The sequence below is a fragment of the Centroberyx gerrardi genome, chromosome 4 (assembly GCF_048128805.1).
Source record: "Centroberyx gerrardi isolate f3 chromosome 4, fCenGer3.hap1.cur.20231027, whole genome shotgun sequence".
Taxonomy (NCBI): Eukaryota; Metazoa; Chordata; class Actinopteri; order Beryciformes; family Berycidae; genus Centroberyx; species Centroberyx gerrardi.
This window is the reverse complement of record NC_136000.1, coordinates 6615513-6633622: the sequence shown is the minus strand read 5'-3', so window position 1 is coordinate 6633622 and position 18110 is coordinate 6615513. Positions and strand designations below refer to the sequence as shown.

The following is an 18110-nucleotide window of genomic DNA, read 5'->3' as shown; positions in this document are numbered from 1 at the left end:
CTTATCTCCATGTTGTCTCATATATAACTGTTTCAAATCACAGAGCGGAGTTTCCCATAACACACACAAGCACTCACACATACTCTATAACGTGTGGCTTCAGCCGGACCGGGGGATACACCGCAGAAAGGATTAGCCTGGATTGTGACAGCTCGACATGCCAGGGGACGCTGACGTGCCTTCACCCCCCCCCCCCCCCCCCCCCCCCCCCCCCCCCCCCCCCCCGCCCCCCCGCCCCCCCTCCCCAAACAAGACAACTGCTCCTGGAGAGGAGGAGGAGAGGTTTCCACGGCCCCGAGGCTGCAGACCTCCTCCTCCCTCCTTCCTCCTCCGCCTCCTTTACGCTGCCCTCAACTCTGCCAAAGCTCTCTATTCCAATACTGTGAATCCTTCAGGTCAATTTTATTATGTAGATGAAAATTCTAGTCTTCTGGTGTATAACTTACATTTACATTCATATTTTACATCTTGAGGGTTTAGCTGACTGTACAGAGTGAATGACAATGAGTGCAAGAGTAGAAGAAGCTTCAATTCCGAATCGCCATTATTACAAGAAAGCAATAGTAAGGAGTGCAAGGTTCAGTATGCAACAAATAGAGAAGTGCTAGGTAAAGAAATAACAGCCAGGAGGTTTTTTATAATTGTTGGATGTTTTAGACTAGAGTGACTGGAGGATTTGTTTTTATTGGTGCTTTTTTCTGGGCGTCTGTGACAGCTGTATGGGGTCAAAAACACAGTTAGCTGCTTATAATGTTGGTGAACTAGGAATTTAATCTTATTTTGTAAATTGTAAATCGCTGGATAAGAGCGTCAGATAAATGCCTGACGTAAAAAAATGTAAATACAGTCTCCTTTATTGTTTTTACTGACAAGGCTGCATTTTAGCTAATCTCTCCACAACAGAGTTATAGCCTACACTGCCAGGCTAGTAGAAATCAGAGATGAGTTGTTACAACCATCTGTACACATTACGCATTCAGGCCGGTCAATAATTCAATAAAAATATGTTGTTTATCGACCGTCAGAAAGTAGCATTGCTCTGAATAATGCAGCCATTCCACGCTAACAAACCTTAGGAAATCCTCAGAGATCTTTCTTAGATGGGGAACAAAGCTCATTGTCAGAGGACAGAGAGGCAGCAGGGATTACAATGGGGGCATCCAGTGAAACGACTTGTCAGTCCTAATCTGGGATTAGCAGGCTTTAGCGCCTCCCGGGCGCTCTAAAAGCCACCTGTTTGGACGCCCATACAGATGATCTTATACCCTGGAGCTCCTTGTTTGATTCTAATTCTTTTTGCTTACATCAAAGTTTTATATGATTTTTTCCATTATGAGGATACAATCTAACATTCAAATCTATTGCTAAATGTAGTTTTTTGTTTTTATTATTATTTTTTAAAATTAAAATTATGAATTTTGAGTTGCTTAAATGATAATGTATAATATTAATGAATTCAGTCTTGCACTGCCTCTTTGCACTGTTGTCCTTGTTCCATGTCTAAGTATCTGCTGTGAAACAGTGTAAATTATCACACTGTCTCTGCACCAGCGTCACCAAGACAAATTCCTGCACATTTGTTGTTCTTGAAGACTGTGATTCTGATTATTATTCAGAAATAGAGCATGGTCTATATTCCCTTTGCTTTCCACTATCTGTAATATCACATCAGCGGCTGAAACTGAGAATTGACATACAGTATGGTCATTCTCCATTTATGTGATTGAGAGTGACGCAGGCCGTCTCTGCCTTCATGTCAACTCAGCTCAGCATTCCCTGAATGATAAATGGCTGGGGGATGGACAAACGCAGGAGCTAAAGCTAACAACTTTGAATAACAGTAAATATGGACATTTGACGATTGTTCTCAGCTGCGGTGTGACTCCTGAGGCCTGTAATTACTTATTGAAGCTCACTTTGTCTGGCGCTAGCCTCAGGGCTAATGCAATCACTCTGAAAAATGTGTGAGGGCAGCTGTCGTGTCGCCATGGGCTTCCATCATGATCCTGGACTCAGGCTTTCTACTATTGATGTCACCCTGAAATAGACTTCACTGTCAATGATACTTTTGTGTATTTGGCTGAGAATTAATTCATTTAATCTTTCATTGCTTAAGGCATTTGACAGTGAGTACAGGATACAATCACTTTTTCATTCCTTCTTTCTTTCATGAAAATATCCAATTATTTGCTTCTTTGGGCAAAGATTGAGTGAGATCTTCATATATGAGGAATGACTAGTTCAAAAAGTCATGTCTTTCATGATAACCAGTGTCAAACCAGCAAAACCTGCTGATCATTATTCCACAGTGGAAAAAGGGCATCCATAGCTTCATCTTCTTAGGATAACAGGATTGCCCCTTGTTTAAAGCTACTGTTGACTATATGTAGAGGTCATATAGCGCAACAAGGCTTAAACTTGTGTAACAAGCTTATTAGCACATCACACTGGCATTGTGTTTACCCCAGAGAGGTTAAAGGTGACCGATGTGATGATAAGGAGAGTGGCTAGAAGTGACAGCACAGGTGGCGGTCTGGTTCTGCATCAGCCCCTACAGATAAACAGAGTATTACCTCCTGCGAGGCGCTCGCCAAATGGCTAGCTGTAGGTGCTTTAAGCTGTTGGGCGTTAACAGAGGTAAGAAGAAAGAGAGATGATAGAGGTGAAAGAGAAAGAGGAGAGAGAGTGTGAGTGTAAAAATTTAACAGGAGAGGGTGTGCTTCAACAACAATTTTCTCCAACAAGCAGTGCTTAAAACTACGCTAGGCTAGATTTAAAAAAAAAAAATACAGAAATACACCTGTTCCATCCCCACTAACTGTGACCCTGAAGATTCGCTCTATTTTCCCAAATGAAATTCTGGTGTCGGGTATGTACGTCTCTCAGTCCAGAGGAAGTGACACATCGAAACTTACGAATGAAATACAAACTGTCTACTAAATAGCAGTGAGCAGCACTTGGTCCAGAGAAAGCTGGACTCACCAACTTTAGATGTTTTGCCTCTCTTGTCCCTTTGGTATAAAACATCACAGACTGCCAAACATGAGCGTGCTGTGTGCAGGTTACTGTCGTTACGTTGCATGTTTTCTGGGTATTGAAATTGAAATGTTTCAGTTACCTTTTGCTGTCATTTGAGGCCGCCAACGTGCAAAAATACCTAGTGCAATGGCTAATCCAATGGATAATCCAAAGACATTATCCATTGGAGTACTTGGACTTGGATTTACGAAAAAATGGCAAATTACTTGTTAGTTTACTTACTTATTACTTACTAGTAAACTACACTGTAGTTAATTTCTCGCAAAACACAAGAGCCTAATGCATTTCAGCTAGTACAACCGTCAGCAACTGTATTTGCTTTAAGATAATGCCAGGTTAGAGGAGGTGAGGAAAAAGGGAGATGAGAGACATTCGAGGAAAGTGAAAATATAGTGTGGGTGTAAGATTGTTACCATTGTGTTACATTTTACACTAAAAAGTGTGCGTGTTTGCAGGCTGAATTTGTCTGGCAGTTATTTGATGGCATAGCTACCGGACAATGTGAACTACTTTTAGGATTAGGAGACAAAATGTTCACACTGACCAGGTCTGCTAACTGCTGCGGGCGGGAGGCAGCAGACAAACGCTCCTTTTGAGCCACCGAGTGTTGACTTTGGTCTTCAATGGTTTCTTCAATGGTTTACTCTGTAACCCTGCCATGAAGTAGATATATGTATATGTGTACTGTATTTGTGTTAGCTTGGGGTGTGTTCCCGTGCCAGGAAAAATAACAAGCACAAGGGAGGGTGTTGGTCAATAAGGCCACTCCTGGATTTCTGGGGGTCTGTGGTTTTGGTCAAGCCTCGCCGAGGTACAGAGCCTGAACACAGAGACCCTGCATAGTGGTGTGTGTTTACGCCCGCCGTACAAACGACGCATTCATCATTTTTTGAGTGTTCCCTCATTGGCTTTGATTGAGATTTTCCATCGGCCCGGACTAACGAAGACACCGAACCGCATGTTTGCTCCAGGTGTCCAGATGATGAGAGACAAAATGCAGGAATTGCAACTTTTGTCATCTCTGCGTTATGAATGTTGAAACATTTGGTTTATTGAATGAAGTGAATTTTTTGTTTCACATTTTTCCCGATGGGGCTGAGAGTGTGTGGCACCATTTTATATTTGAAGAGTTCGATTCCAAAACAAGATGCCACACCTTCTCTTACAAAATGATTGCTCACATTAAAGCAGAACCAATAGAATATCACTGATGTTTTTAGCTAATTTAAGACCTTTGCTTCCACATATATAACATTTTTGAGGATGGGACTATTTGTATTGTTCCAGATATTGTGTAATGAAATTAAGGAAACAATTATTTTTAAAGGTTCCATGTTATTCATTTTTCATGGATTTGTCATTTAATTTAGTATGTCTCAAGGTAACAGTGATGTGTTTCACAATGTTTTCATGTGTTAATGTAGGTCAGTTAATTGGGTATTTCTTTTATGAATTTGAGGAATAAATTCCTATTCAAATGATGCCAACCTGCTGACTGGAGCGAGAGAGGGCGAGTCAATTAAAAAGCTAAAAAACCAAGCTGATTGGTAAGATTTAGGCAGTCATTTACGGGCGAGTGCCAATCAAGACCAAGTTTAGCTGTGATGTATTAACTGGAGATAATGTGAAACTGCCAGAGAATTTTCTGAAAATGTTATAAACTGTTAATCCAGCTTCTAAAACAAATGCAAGTATTGTTTTAGTGTTTTTTAGTTTTAGTTAGTTCGTTTTTTAAGTGGTAAACTGGAAGATTTCTTTTTTTTTGGCGACATCTTTGGTGCTATTAGCACTCATTGCTGTGGTGTTTCTGCACTGCACTTCCCACAGATCACCTGTCAATCAAACAGTGTGGGCGGAGCTTGGATTTTCTGTTGATGCAGTTTGAGTTTCTGTAGGTGGCGCTCTTTTCTTTGTCTTTCTCTGTTCAGCCATAGTGGCTTTCGCTGCTCATGCTAACTACCCAGTTCTTCTTCTGTTTATTCCAAAGTTACAAAACGCATCACTTCCTGTGCAGCAGAGGATTTTTCCCAGGAAAGAGCTACCAGACATCGGCTGTTTTCACAGCATATAGGTTGAATCACTATCGTGTTATATCAATCAGTGATAGAGAGTAGAAAAATTGACATTTATTTATATGAAAATGATGTTGATTATTACTTTAAGATTTTTTATGAAATATTGCTATCAACACATGCAAGTATGAATTCCAATATGATCCAATTAAAAATACATTCTTCTTGTTTTGGAATGAAACAGTGCAATTCAACAACAAGCTTTGCTACCAAGGATTGATTCAATGCCAACACTGTCAATGTTTATTCCCTGCAGTCTTAAAGTGCATGTGAGTTGACCATTGTGGTTGGAACACCCTCTGCTTGAGGTAAATACATAGAGCTCTTCAGTGCAACATGCTGACGGTCACACAATGACTTTCTATTTACCTGAGAATCATGAAAGGATTTGGTTGTGACGGTTGATTGATATGTACGGTGTTTGTTTTACTGACCTACCATCGTGCGCAGTATCCGCCTTCTTCTTAACTCCCCTCATTGTTTCACTTAAGTCATGAAAAGGTCACAGAATACCTGCAGTTGCATGTGATAAGTGCTCTACAGCGCTTTGAAATAGTGCAGCTACTTGTTGGTGCAGCTGACATATACAGTTGCACCGTAATGTTCACAGTGCTGAATTTCCCTCGCCATTCTCCTCTCCTCTCGCTGTGAAATCCATGTTAAGGGATTGGAATGTCAGAAAACAAAACTGCTTTTCTTGCCATTAAGGCGCTGACGAAATAGGCCGGTTTTGGGGTAACTGGTGTCGCTGTTGAACGTTTCTATTTTGGGCCAAAGAGCCGGGATGGGGGAATCTCTGGGAGAAAGCAGGGCAGTGTGTGTGTCCACATTCCACATGTCTGACCGATGACAGTGCCCTCTGTTTGCAGCGCTCAGCGATGATCTAATGAGAGTCCAGACAGACCCAAGATTTAGGAGCTGGGAGAGCTGTTCTCATACAAGGCCAATTCTCTTCCAGCTTTTTTTTTTTTTTAACCTTTATTTATCCAGGGAAAGTTAACTGAGCATGCATGTTCTTTTTAGCAACGCCCTACTTCTCATTCATACAGTCACACACATTCACACCTGGGAGTTGCCCAGTACAGCCACAGACTTCTACTGTTGGCCGCAGAGCAGCTCCACTGGAGCAATTAGGGTTAAGTGCCTTGCTCAAAGGCACTGCATGTTGCGTGTTGTTGTTGCAAGCATAGCTCAAATAATGGGTCCCTGTTGCACAGTTTCTGCTTGCTAAGATACAGCACTTCTCTGTTTTTCTATTTAAACCTTCAGTTTCCCTTCACTTTCTTTCACTGTATTTGCTTGTTGGGACTGTCCAACAGACCAACAATTCCAAGAAAAGTCCTCCCCTTTCTTTCTCCTCCTGCTCCTTCTCTTCTCTCATTCCCTTTCTCTCTCTCTCTTTGGTATTTCCCACTTCCTCAGTTCTATCCAGCTGGGACGGCTGGAGATTTTACACCCAATTGGTCGAATCGGAGGCCTTTGTCGGAGCCCTCCTCTCGCTCTACAAGTGGCAGAAGGGACCTGGGTTGTGAATGGCGCTTTGTGTACTGTTTTTCTAAGAGGGGGCCCTCGCTCTCCCGCTCTCATCTGTCACAGGTCCCTCTCCTTCCACACTCCACAATGCCTGATTGTTTCTGCCAAGTCGCCAGGTTCCAGGCCAGATCTGAACAACGTTTTCCTGCCAAATTCCGACCCCAGTTTTCGTTTTTCTTCCACTCACAAAGGGATTCTAAGTTACTGTCCACGTTTTAGAAGGGGACTTAGCTAGCTGTCCACCAGCAGACAGACACAGTAGTTTGGTGAATGTGTCTCTGACCTAAAGGCTATAAGACTTTCCATAGGCAACAAAGGAAGGAAGGGAATTTGAACCAAAATGCTCAAAGAATACAGTAAGTAAAATTGTTGAGCATGAAATGTAAAATGCCTTTAATGTAATTATTAATTACATTAAGATATGGATGAAAAGCTACTGAAAAGTAAGATATATGTAACAGTGTAATTTTATTATTGGTTTAACTTGTGTTTTCTCACGCTGTTAAACCTCCTACTTGTGGGATAATTTCTCAACCTGACTTCACATTCTTAACTTTGAAATGCATGAGGACAAATTCAAACTCTTTACTCTTGTCAAACAGCGCGTGCTCTGTTTAGTTATCAAGCAGCCAATCTCGCCAGTATCACTTTCCAAGAAATATCTTAGACAGGAGAACTGCTTTGAGGGAAATGACTTGATGTTTTCCTAGATGTCTGACAATATGAAAAGGCTTTTGGAGAGCCTTGAGGCAATGTGTGTGGAAAATGAATTTGTTTTTCAGCTATCAGTGTAACATTATCGTCATATTACTGTTTCCTGAGAGTGTCTCCAGGTAGCCAAACTCATTCTTTTGTGGGTCTCACTGGGAGAAGGTTGCTCCTTCAGTTGTAATCACTCAATTTCTGCCTGATTCTCTGAAACACTCTGCAAGCAGCTGATATTGTCAGACACAAGTGCTGTGGTCAGACGAGAAACACACATCACTAAAAATTCGTTTTATTTTTTTTCCTCATAAATTAAGAAAAGAATGCTTTTTTCTTATTGCCATTCCCTTATATTTTTTGAAATAGTACAAGGAGTTATTGACAGGTTCCAAGGGCCCAAGGGCCGTGAAGCTCCTTCAATCCATAAATGGCCATGTAAACCTCCAATTCAAATGAGAGAAAGACCACAATTGCAGGTGCAATTGCAAGGTTTTTCTGCAACAGTTTTCAGTGAAATACCGGCTTATATCCCCAGTTTCTATCCTTGTCTCTTTCTATTTGTCATTTGTTAACAGCTGCAGGCCTATAGCAACAGGTAATTGAAGGCCAGTTGGGAATTCACCTCATGCTCCTCCTGCGTTTATTATGGGAACATCGGCATGCTGTTGATTTATTGTTAGCTTCTCTCGTCCTTACGCAACAACTCACCACGGTGATTCTTGATGGTTGCTAGTTCATTCTCAGGCTGTTTTCTAGTAGATGTCACTGAAGTTGTTTGTCTTCTGTTTGCATTCTGGCTTCTTTACAAAGGCATCATTCTTCTCATCACTTGCATCATGCCGTTATAATGATTCTAATCGTGTCATAGATTGAAACTCAGTAAGCATTTTGATAGTGCAGCTATTGCCAAGGTGGCAAGACTGGTTCATATCATCTTTGTTTTGTATTATCTATGTTCTCTAATGGTTCACACTGTGGATATTTGTGTGAATTTGTGTCTCTCAAAAATGTGGGTGCACTATGCCCATGCTATTGAATTTTTTTCACATTTCAACTTTTTGAAGGTCGGAAGCTTTCAGATTACAATGTCACAAAGTACTCTCATAAAGATTAATAGCACAAAAAGAAAACAAAATATGCTTTTAAAGGATAATTTCATTTCTTGCAAATCACTGCAAGACCTTTCACCTAACAGGCCATCTGACAAACAGCTAGGCAGCACCTAAGCCCCCGGGTTTAACCTTTGCAGTCGCCATGCTAGTTCAACAATCTACCCATGTAAACACAGGTAATGTGATTCTTTGTCTGACGACTTGGGCATCGAACCATGGGATCTGGCCATAACCGTCTCTGCTAATCAAGTGCTCTATTTTCCAGTGACTGGGTTGTGTTAATACTAACCAATCACAGAGGGCCTTGTCTCTTGTTAACCAACAAACCCTGGGACTGTTGCATGATGAAACCATATCAGTGGCAGCAATTTATGAGCCCGGGCATTCCTGGCCATATGAGACGCCGGTTCCAAGAAACTAAGTCTTAAGCTCCCCCATAAACACACCACCAGCAATATTGTCAGCTAAATATAGGCTCTCTTCTTTCTTCTACCCCAACTCCCCATCGCTCTCCATTTCCCAGGAAAGTAGCGTGGATTGCAACTGTTGATCATGGATTAGCGATTTGCTGTTCGTCAGTTGTCTGGTGTCTTAAACTGTTTGGAATAGTTAAGGCAAGCCATCATCATGGTGTGTGTGTATGTGTGTGTGTGTGTGTGTGTGTGTGTGTGTGTGTGTGTATGTGCTATGATTATGCTGCTTGGAAGGCTTGAGAATCCATAGCTAAATATTGTATAGTCTAGTTTGCAGATACTATTGCTGGCACTAAATACCTGCTAAGCCACGCTATCTGTCTGTCCGAGGGGAGCTGCCTCCATTTTCAAAGTTTTTATTCTTGTGCTGATAATACGCAAAGAGGTTCTCTGTCAACAGTTTACTTGAACTCTGAAACTTTTGAAATATATTAGGGCGCTATGTTTACACTGTGTCAATAGTTACATATTACATTTTAGGCATTTAGCTGGTGCTCTAATCAAGATCAGTAGAATAAGATTCAACTCCTGGATCACCAACATTACAAACAACCAATAGTAAAGAGTGCAAGGACCAGAGTCACAGTATCCTGACAATATTCCCTGTGACCCTGGAATGATGATGTAAGAGAGAGAGAGAAAAAAAGAGATAAAAACTAAGTGTGAAGGAAGGATTTTTTTCTAAGATGAGAGCAAATAAAAGCAAATTTCACAATGGGCTTTCAGGATACAACAGGAGATGGTGTACTCTCCTAGCCCTACTGCTTGACAGTAGTAAGTGTTGCCTTGTTGCTGTTAGTGGTTCTGTGACACCCTCAGGTCAGAGTTGAGTGGGTGTCAGTTTTTATGGCACCCACCAAGATCCCTATGATGTTACCCAGCAGGCCTCTCCCTCGTCTGATGTAACCGGGCGAACGGACACACTGGAGGCGGCGTTCGGACACCAGATTGCCAATACAAGTAAATATACGTGCACTATACATCGTGACCCTCAGAATCTCACTTTACAACATGGAAGAAAGCTCATTCACATGATGCCGTTACAGCTCACTCAGGTATGCAGGGATACGCACGTGCAAGCACACACAAACACAAACACACACACAAATATTTGCTAATAATGCTTATTAGGGCTTACAATGACTCATTTCCTCCAACTGACCGAATTACAGACCACCCACTCCTCACCCACTGTCCGGTTTTCCTTATTCTCTCTCTCTCTCTCTCTCTCTCTCTCTCTCTCTCCCCTTCTCCCTCTCTTTTACTCTTCCTCTTTCTCCTCGTGTCGTTCTCTCTCTTTCCATCTATCTCACACTCACATTTGGTTTCAGTCTGTCATCTTACTCTCTGTCAAGGCTGTCCATAGTTCTTGTATTTTTGCCTTTTGCTACCCCCGCCCACCCCACCCAACACACACACACATACACACACACACACACACACACACACACACACAGTCACACACACTCCCTCTGTGGCCCTGTTCTCTCCTTTCAGACGTTTGAGCGAGGGTCGGATTTACGTTTAAGAGTACCCAGGAGGCTGCATATTTCAGAGATGGACAGCCTGCTGTGATTTACTGAGCGCTAACATTGAAGTGGCAATCTGTTTAACTTCACAGAAGCTGTGTGTGTGAGTCAGTGTGTGCGTGGGTGTGTGTGTGTGTGTGAGGTGAAAACAATTCATACCAGTCCAACGCCCTTTTTGTAGGAATTTGTGTTGTCAGTTATCACCTAGTAATTTGGTGCGTGTGTGTCTGTGTGTGTTTGGAATTGTGCGTGTGTGTGTGTGTATGTGTGTTTCTATACTTATGAGGACCAATGAGATGAGGGAAATCCTCCAAAGTGAGGACATTTTGCCGCTTCTCACTTGTTTAGGGTTAAGATTAGGATTAGATTTAGGTTAGGCATACAGTGGAAAGGCAATGAATATAGTCAATGACAGTCCTCACAAGAATAGTAATACAACTGTGTATGTGTGTGTGTGTGTGTATGAAGCCATTACAGTAAATTATATATTAGCCCAGTGACTCTCGCTGCCTGAGGCTTACATTAGGAAAATAAAGATTTGCCACAGAAACCCAGTAGCACCAAGCCGACTGTTGGGGGTGACGAGAGACCTTCATACTGCTTAATAGATTAATAGATTATCCCCATAACAGTATTTGGTTGATGTGTGTGTATGTGTGTGTGTGTGTGGGTGTGTGTGCATGTAAAACATGTGTTGCAGTCATTAAAAGTTGCTCTGGATAAGTGCATCAGGTAAATGCCAAAAATGTGATATGTACTTGAAGTGCGTGCGTGTGTGTGTCTGTGTGTGTGTGTGTATGTGTGTGTGTGAACTGAGCACCAACAGAACATCAAGTCCAACATGTTCTGATTGCATCTTTAGCGTTCATGTCTCTGCATCTTAAGTAATGTTGTGGTCATGACTGAATGATTTAAATGTGAGGTTCTGAAATCTCCGATGGTTATTTTCATGGCTGCGGTTTACAGTCAGAGGTGGTCATACTGCTAAATTCAGTTAAGCAGCTCAAAGTAGAGTACGCTGCACTTCTGTCCTAAGAAACCTGTCCAACCAGAGTTATGTGGCCCACATAACTGAATGAAACAAAACAAGGATGTCATGCTCTATATGCAAAACAGTGTTTCATTGTCTGTGATGCTCAAGAGTAACCCCGCCTACTATCTCCAACTCTTTATTGTTATGATCAGCATCGCAATTTTAGACATTCAGTGGTTCATGGGTCACTTCAGTTTTATTCCATCGTGGTTTTCAAGGGCGTGTTGAAGCTCTTCTCTTCTCTTCTCTTCTCTTCTCTTCTCTTCTCTTCTCTCCTCTTCTCTTCTCTTCTCTTCTATTCCTGGTATCCTGGTGGCGTTAGATAACTTTCTATTTTCTTCCAGTGTCACAAAACCTGATTTCACGATGTAATTCGGGAGCAGAAATTGTGGCCACCAAAATCAAAACCCTTTTTTGTTCTCCCTCACAGAATGATGTCTTCCATGCGAGCAACGCCTCCCTTTACCCCGGCGTCAGAGGAAGAGGAAGCGATGGGCCAGGACAATGTGGCCTGGGCCAGCGAGGAGAGAGAGGGCCCGAAGGAGACGGCGTCGCCCCCTCTGCATAACCAACCCCACCCGGACGAGCTGCAGCCAATCAGAGAGAAGCCGACCGAGGCCGAGTGGGAGAGCGTGGGGCCTGCCGCGATGGTGAGGAGTGAATTACACACAGAGCTGAGGAATTATTGTCCATATCTTATCTTGAGATACGCGGCTATAACTCAATCTATAAAACAAACGTGGCGAGTGTGTGTACACAGTGTACACACTCCAGGCACGGCGCTCATAAAACACTCATGAAATACATGCGGGGATATACAGCATGTGCAAATTCACATACACATGCATAATGATGATTGTGCACAAGTGAATGCACGCGCGCACACACACACACACACACACACACACACACACACACACACACCAGTGGTTCTCTCTGGGCTGTGTGCTGCAGGCAGTGCTGTAGGCGGCCCAGCAAGGGTGCTCCTCCAGAGAGCAAAACCCCTTGGTTCTTCTCATCTCCACAGCCTGTTTTTCGTGTGTGTGTGTGTGTGTGTGTGTATGTGTGCGTTAGTTACTTGGCTTCAGGTTCTGTTGGTCCCTAATGGAGGAGGCATATTTGACTTAGTTTTATTCAGCCTCTGAAGAGAGTGGAAAGTTTTGAGAATAAAGTTTCCTTAGTTATCAGTGTTGTGGCAGAATACATTTACTGTAACATTTCACAAACAAAAACCACCATTCATGTTTAAAGAGACATGGAATGTGAATTTTGGAATGTGTGGTTTTATTGGCATAATGACATTTTCTTTTATCATTTTGCAAATATATCACAATATCGCAGCTATGTTGAAGCAGTCTCAGTGCATAAAAACAACCTATAAGGCATGCAAACATTTCAAAACAGATTTACAAACTTGGCATCACTTTGCACACACATACTGTATTTATAGACTTTGAAAAGTCCAGTTGAGTGTGTACCAGAGTCAGAGATTAACAGGAGCTTGGGGCAAAAATAATTAGGAGTAGGCCTACCTGTTTTTGCTTTTCACCCTGTTTTTTATTTTTTTATTTTTTATTTTTTTTGTTAAATTGTTAAATATTCAAGCGTGAATGCAACTACTGTCCCCTGTAGGCCACCATAGGTGATTGCTGGGAACCTATGACTGGGAGATTCTTTCCAGTGCGTTCGGTGCCAGAAAAATGTAGCCATTTTTGACCAGAAAAAAAAAAAACGAGTACGCACCCTGAAGCAAGAGAAAATGTTGGCACCATGCAGCCAGCAGCAAGAGAAAATACCAACCCCACACAAACCACTGCATCAACAAAAAATAAAACAACCAACATCATAAAAAACTCAACAGTGGAGCAGTGGAAGATGGACTGGTTGGTCAACAGAGGAGAAAATGGCACCATCCTCTTCTGTAAGTCCTGCTGCCAGTTTCCAGCAGTTGAAACAAATCTTAGTGGTATAAGTTGACCACTTATTTGCCAATATGCAATGCAAATTTCATAGTTCAATAAAATTGCCTGCGAAAAGGACCAGAATGCCCCAAGGGGACAAAAATGTGTCCAAATGCTCATGCATAGTGTAGGGAAATCAATGCCCACTTTTCCCCTGGAGACCAAGTCCTCAGTGTGAAGGAATCTGTCACAGCTGTCAGTCAATACTCACAGACATCGTCTTCCTCGGTGGACCAGGGGTTACGCTGCCACATATTTTGGAAAGCCTTTCGGGAACTGATTGATAGTCCATAAATCAACCAAAACTTCCCTCCTAAATCATATTTTTCACATTTATTTGAGAGCATTTAGCTGATGCTCTCAGTCGAGTGACTTCCAGTGAGTGATCAGGTGGGGGTTCAGTGTCTCGCTCAAGGACACTCTGTCAGGACATGTGTGATGGGCACACACTGGCCTCGCAGAGATCGAACGTGTGACCTTTTGGTTCATAATGTGACCTCTCTAGCCACCAGGCCATCCTGCCTGCGCAACACTGCTTGCATAAGACCTTGGTAGCATTATGTATGGACCTGAAAAAACACACATGAACAATCCATGAGTGACACACTATCTCCTAATCCTCATTACAGAGGCATCTTCCGCTTAAAGACAAAGTGCACAACGGGGCCTCCTGGAGCCATTTCAAGGGCGTCTTAAGATCTCGCTGTTAGCCAAAGCCCCTTGTCTTTGAAACATAAGCCTCCTAAAGTTCTTGGAGATCCCCCCACTCTGTAAGGGGAGGAGAAAGCGTCCAGAAATAGCCCCGGTGTTAGAACACCTGTGCTAAAGTGTCTGTTGTGTGGGACAATGTGGTCGACTTGAAGGGCTTATCTTCCTGGTAAATATAGACTCCTTGTGCCTCTCGCTTAACTCGTAACCCAGCAAAGCAAACAGCAGTGGGACAGAAACACGCTGGTCATGCAGTACAAAATAGAAAGCCCCATTAGATATCTATCATCTGTTATCAACAAGTCTTAAGTTACCGGCTTTGTGCCACCTTCTTTTAAACAGGGACTCGTTCAACTTCTCAAAAAATACAAACAAAAAGCACCTTTATATTGCTATTTCACAATTATAGTCCTATTTCTAAACTTTCTCTCCTGTCTTAAGAGAAAGTTGTTTATACACATTTGATTTTACTAACTTACTTGTTAACTAAGATCTTTTGGGTAAACAATAAATGACTTTTTTGTTCCTTTGCATTTGTAATATTTAATCACAATATTTCTATGCCTCTGGTTGCAATGATATCATATTTCCCTGTAGGAGAATAAAATGTTAAGTAGTAAAGCTGCATGCGATCAAGTTTTAAGGTCTATAAAGACAGAAGTGACATTACCTATTATATTACATATCGCTGTTGTCGGGTGAAGACCTTGTATCTCCAAAATGTCAACTTTTCAGGAATAAGAAGAACAGCTTTGTTTTTAGCTTGACCACCATGAATTTTTCAGTTTATCCAATCGGTTTTGAAAGGTTTTCATAAGCCGACGAGATCATGGAACTTTCTCAAATGATAGAGGAAGTTATGAGGTTTTTACCTGATGACAATATGCTAGTTAATATACGGAAATCAACTTTTAAAAGCTCTAACCTTAGTGTTTTCACTCGGTGTTTGTTCCCAGGACAATGACAGCCCTAAAGGCTGCTCCATCTACTCCTACCGGGCTAACTCTACCTCTCCACCCAAGCCAGAGGAGTGCTCCAGGGACCGCGGGGAGCCGATGAGCGGCCTGGCCTTCGGGACGCCGGAGCGCCGCAAAGGAAGCCTGGCGGACGTGGTGGACACACTGAAACAGAAGAAACTGGTGGAGCTGACCAAGACGGAACAAGACGGTAGGGGAGAGTGCTCAACTTGACCTGTGTGTGTGTGTGTGTGTGTAGGTATGTGTGTGTGAGTGTTTGTGTTTTAACTGTTATTTATCCAGTGGTAAACATTGATGTTCCCCATTCGGATTTCCCCAGCTGGAGCAGGGATTCAAACCAGCAACCTTCCATTCAAAAGCTTACTTTTCTATATTTTGCATTTACATTTTAGGCATTTAGCTGAGTCTCTTCTACAGAGCAACTTACAATGAGTGCACCAGTAGAATAAGCTTCAGTTCCTACATCACCAACATTACAAGCAACCAACAGTAAGGAGAGCAAAGATAAGAGCCATAGTAATCATGTGAGATTAGGAAAACTAACGAAAGCAAGGAGAGCTACACAGCAAATTTTACAGTGTTCATAACTGTTTATTTCGATTTTTCAGCCAACTGTTGATTGGAAAGTTGCTTATCTACTCATAGAGTTGATATGGCTCTGCTGTTAAACTATCTCAGGTGTTGAATTACCTCTGGTGGGTGTGGACTTATATAAACACTGGCATAGTGTTGATGTTAACAGTGACAGTTTTTCTGTATGTGGAGAGAAATTAAAGGGATTTTTTTTTAAAACTCTGAGATAAGAGCTTATTACCTCTCACCTTTAGGCTGCTGTTGTCCCTCATTTGTATTAACTCACACATAAAGCAAGAACACCCTTACCTGTGTATTTTGTTTTCTCTTTCTTGCCACATCCTCTTCAGAGGATCTTTGAACATCTAAAATTACAAGTGACAGATCCCCCCGCTCGTTAGATCACTAGATCAATCAGAGAAAACACCGGTTTCCCTTTCTCCTCTGCTCCGCTCCTCAGATCTAGATAACTCACACAGGACAGCGCTGGAGTCTCCCAGCATGCCTCAGCTTGCCCCTTCCCACCCCACAGCAAGCCAGATCTAACGCCCCTCTATACTGTTATGGTGCACACAGTAATTGTCATGATATCAGAGGAGCGCTTGATCTCGCTCATTTAGAGGTTTTACTTTGTTATTGATACAGTCAAGTGGCTCAGAATGGTAGAGCCAGAGGCGTAAAAGGGGGCGCAGTGTCTTCTGTTGAAAGATAGGTAGCCTCGCCTCTTATCTACAGTACAGAAGTTGTTTTTAAAAGGATGGATTTGTGTGTGTTTGTGTGTGTGTGTGTGTGTGTTCAGAACTGTTGTGACATCTTTCTGTCAAATCAAAAGGGATGTGAGTGGAGGGAAATGTTAGACAGTGAATACTCCTAAGACACGACTTGAAGTTTGCGTGTGTGTATGTGTGCTTAAAGGATAATGTCGGTGTTTTTTTTAAAATGTGTGCCAATCGTCCACGTTGCCCCTGTCCTTTCTTCCTGTTGTGTTCATGCACACAGTCAGCGAAGTTGAAGATATCATCGTTTTCCTCCTCTCCTTCAGAAGAAGCCATTTGCTGCCGTTCATTCTTATACAGTATGAAAAACAGCTTCCACAGAGCGAGAGAATCCATCACAGTAAACATGAAGCCAGAATTAGTTTTTTCTGTTTTTGGATCGTTTCATTGGGCCTGAGTTGAGTGTTTTCATATCAGTGCGTACATTCCGAGGCATCTTATTGGACCAGAGAATATTTCAGGCTCTTTGATTGGATGAGTGACCCCGTAGGGTGTGTCACAATCTAAACAAGTTTGTATTTTTAAAAAAATCTCATGGCCAAATGATTGAGGGAAATGTAAACTAGACGTAGACAGTAGCAAATAGGCTTTAAATGTAAATGACATTGGCATTCTCCTTTAAGTGTGTGTTTGTGTGAATACATGTTGTTCATGTGTGAGGTATCATTTCTTCTCATCTTATTGTCATCTTGTAGTTAAATAATGTAGTGCCTATAGGATCACAATGGGAGCTAATTTTAATCCCAAATTACACACAAATATTTCATCTGATGATGCCCACAGATTTCCTGCATTTTTGCCTACTGTTTGGGAAAAAAAAAGAAAAAAAAGAGAGCTTGCTATTGAGTTAGATTCTTCCTTTGCTAATTAGCGAGGCTGCTATCCCCCAAGGACTAACAAGTGGCATTGATCACGCTGGGAGCACTTAGCTAAGACAAAAACAAATGAGATGAACATGTACAATATAACCAAGCAAAGTGAAGCATACAGTGTTAGCGCGAATAATAACTCTCTCTTTGGGCCTTGTAAACATTCATGTGAATTGCTGTGATCCTTGAAGGCACACTGTAAAAATTCCTTTCATCCGGTGCTATGGTAATGCATTTCACTTCAGAGGTTTCGAGTGTAATTTGACCCTACATAACAAAGTTGACGGGTACCTTTGCTGGGTTTTGTTAAAATGAGAAGATGCGATCAATAGATGGCTGAAGTGCATTCTCCTTCAGCGGCATTTCATCCATTGCCGCCGCTGAAAAAAACCCAAACAGTTGCATACAAAATTGATGGGTGACAAACCTGCACACTCATTTTCCTTTTCTTATTTGTTAATTTAGTCGAGCAATGCTTCTTCCCAGTATTTCATTCAACGACAACTTGCTCTCTTTCAACAGATTGTTGTCTTGTTTCCTTTTCCTTTTTGTTTACCTCGCACGATGGGATTGCTGTTCCTCCTTCCCTTTCTGTAGCTATCCTTCAGCCAGAGTAGCCTTTCAAATCACTTTATGGCACATTTTTGGAATCTCTCTCCAGTAAGCACCATCGGTCACATCCTGATTTAAAGCTTTCTCCCAAAGTGTTACGTCTCTAGCATTCCAAATTCATAAGCTGTCGTTTATTTT

At 42.0% G+C, this 18110-nt stretch overlaps 1 protein-coding gene across 1 annotated transcript in view; it reads left to right on the top strand.

Moving 5' to 3' along the window:
- The window catches only part of LOC139930166 (transcription factor SOX-6-like), a 112597-nt gene that overhangs the window by 28010 nt on the left and 66477 nt on the right, over window positions 1–18110 (top strand). The window contains exons 3-4 of the mRNA XM_078282951.1: window positions 11927–12146; window positions 15122–15332. Coding sequence (XP_078139077.1) covers window positions 11928–12146; window positions 15122–15332 — 430 coding nt within the window. The 5' untranslated portion in view covers window position 11927. The remainder of the gene's footprint in view (window positions 1–11926; window positions 12147–15121; window positions 15333–18110) is intronic.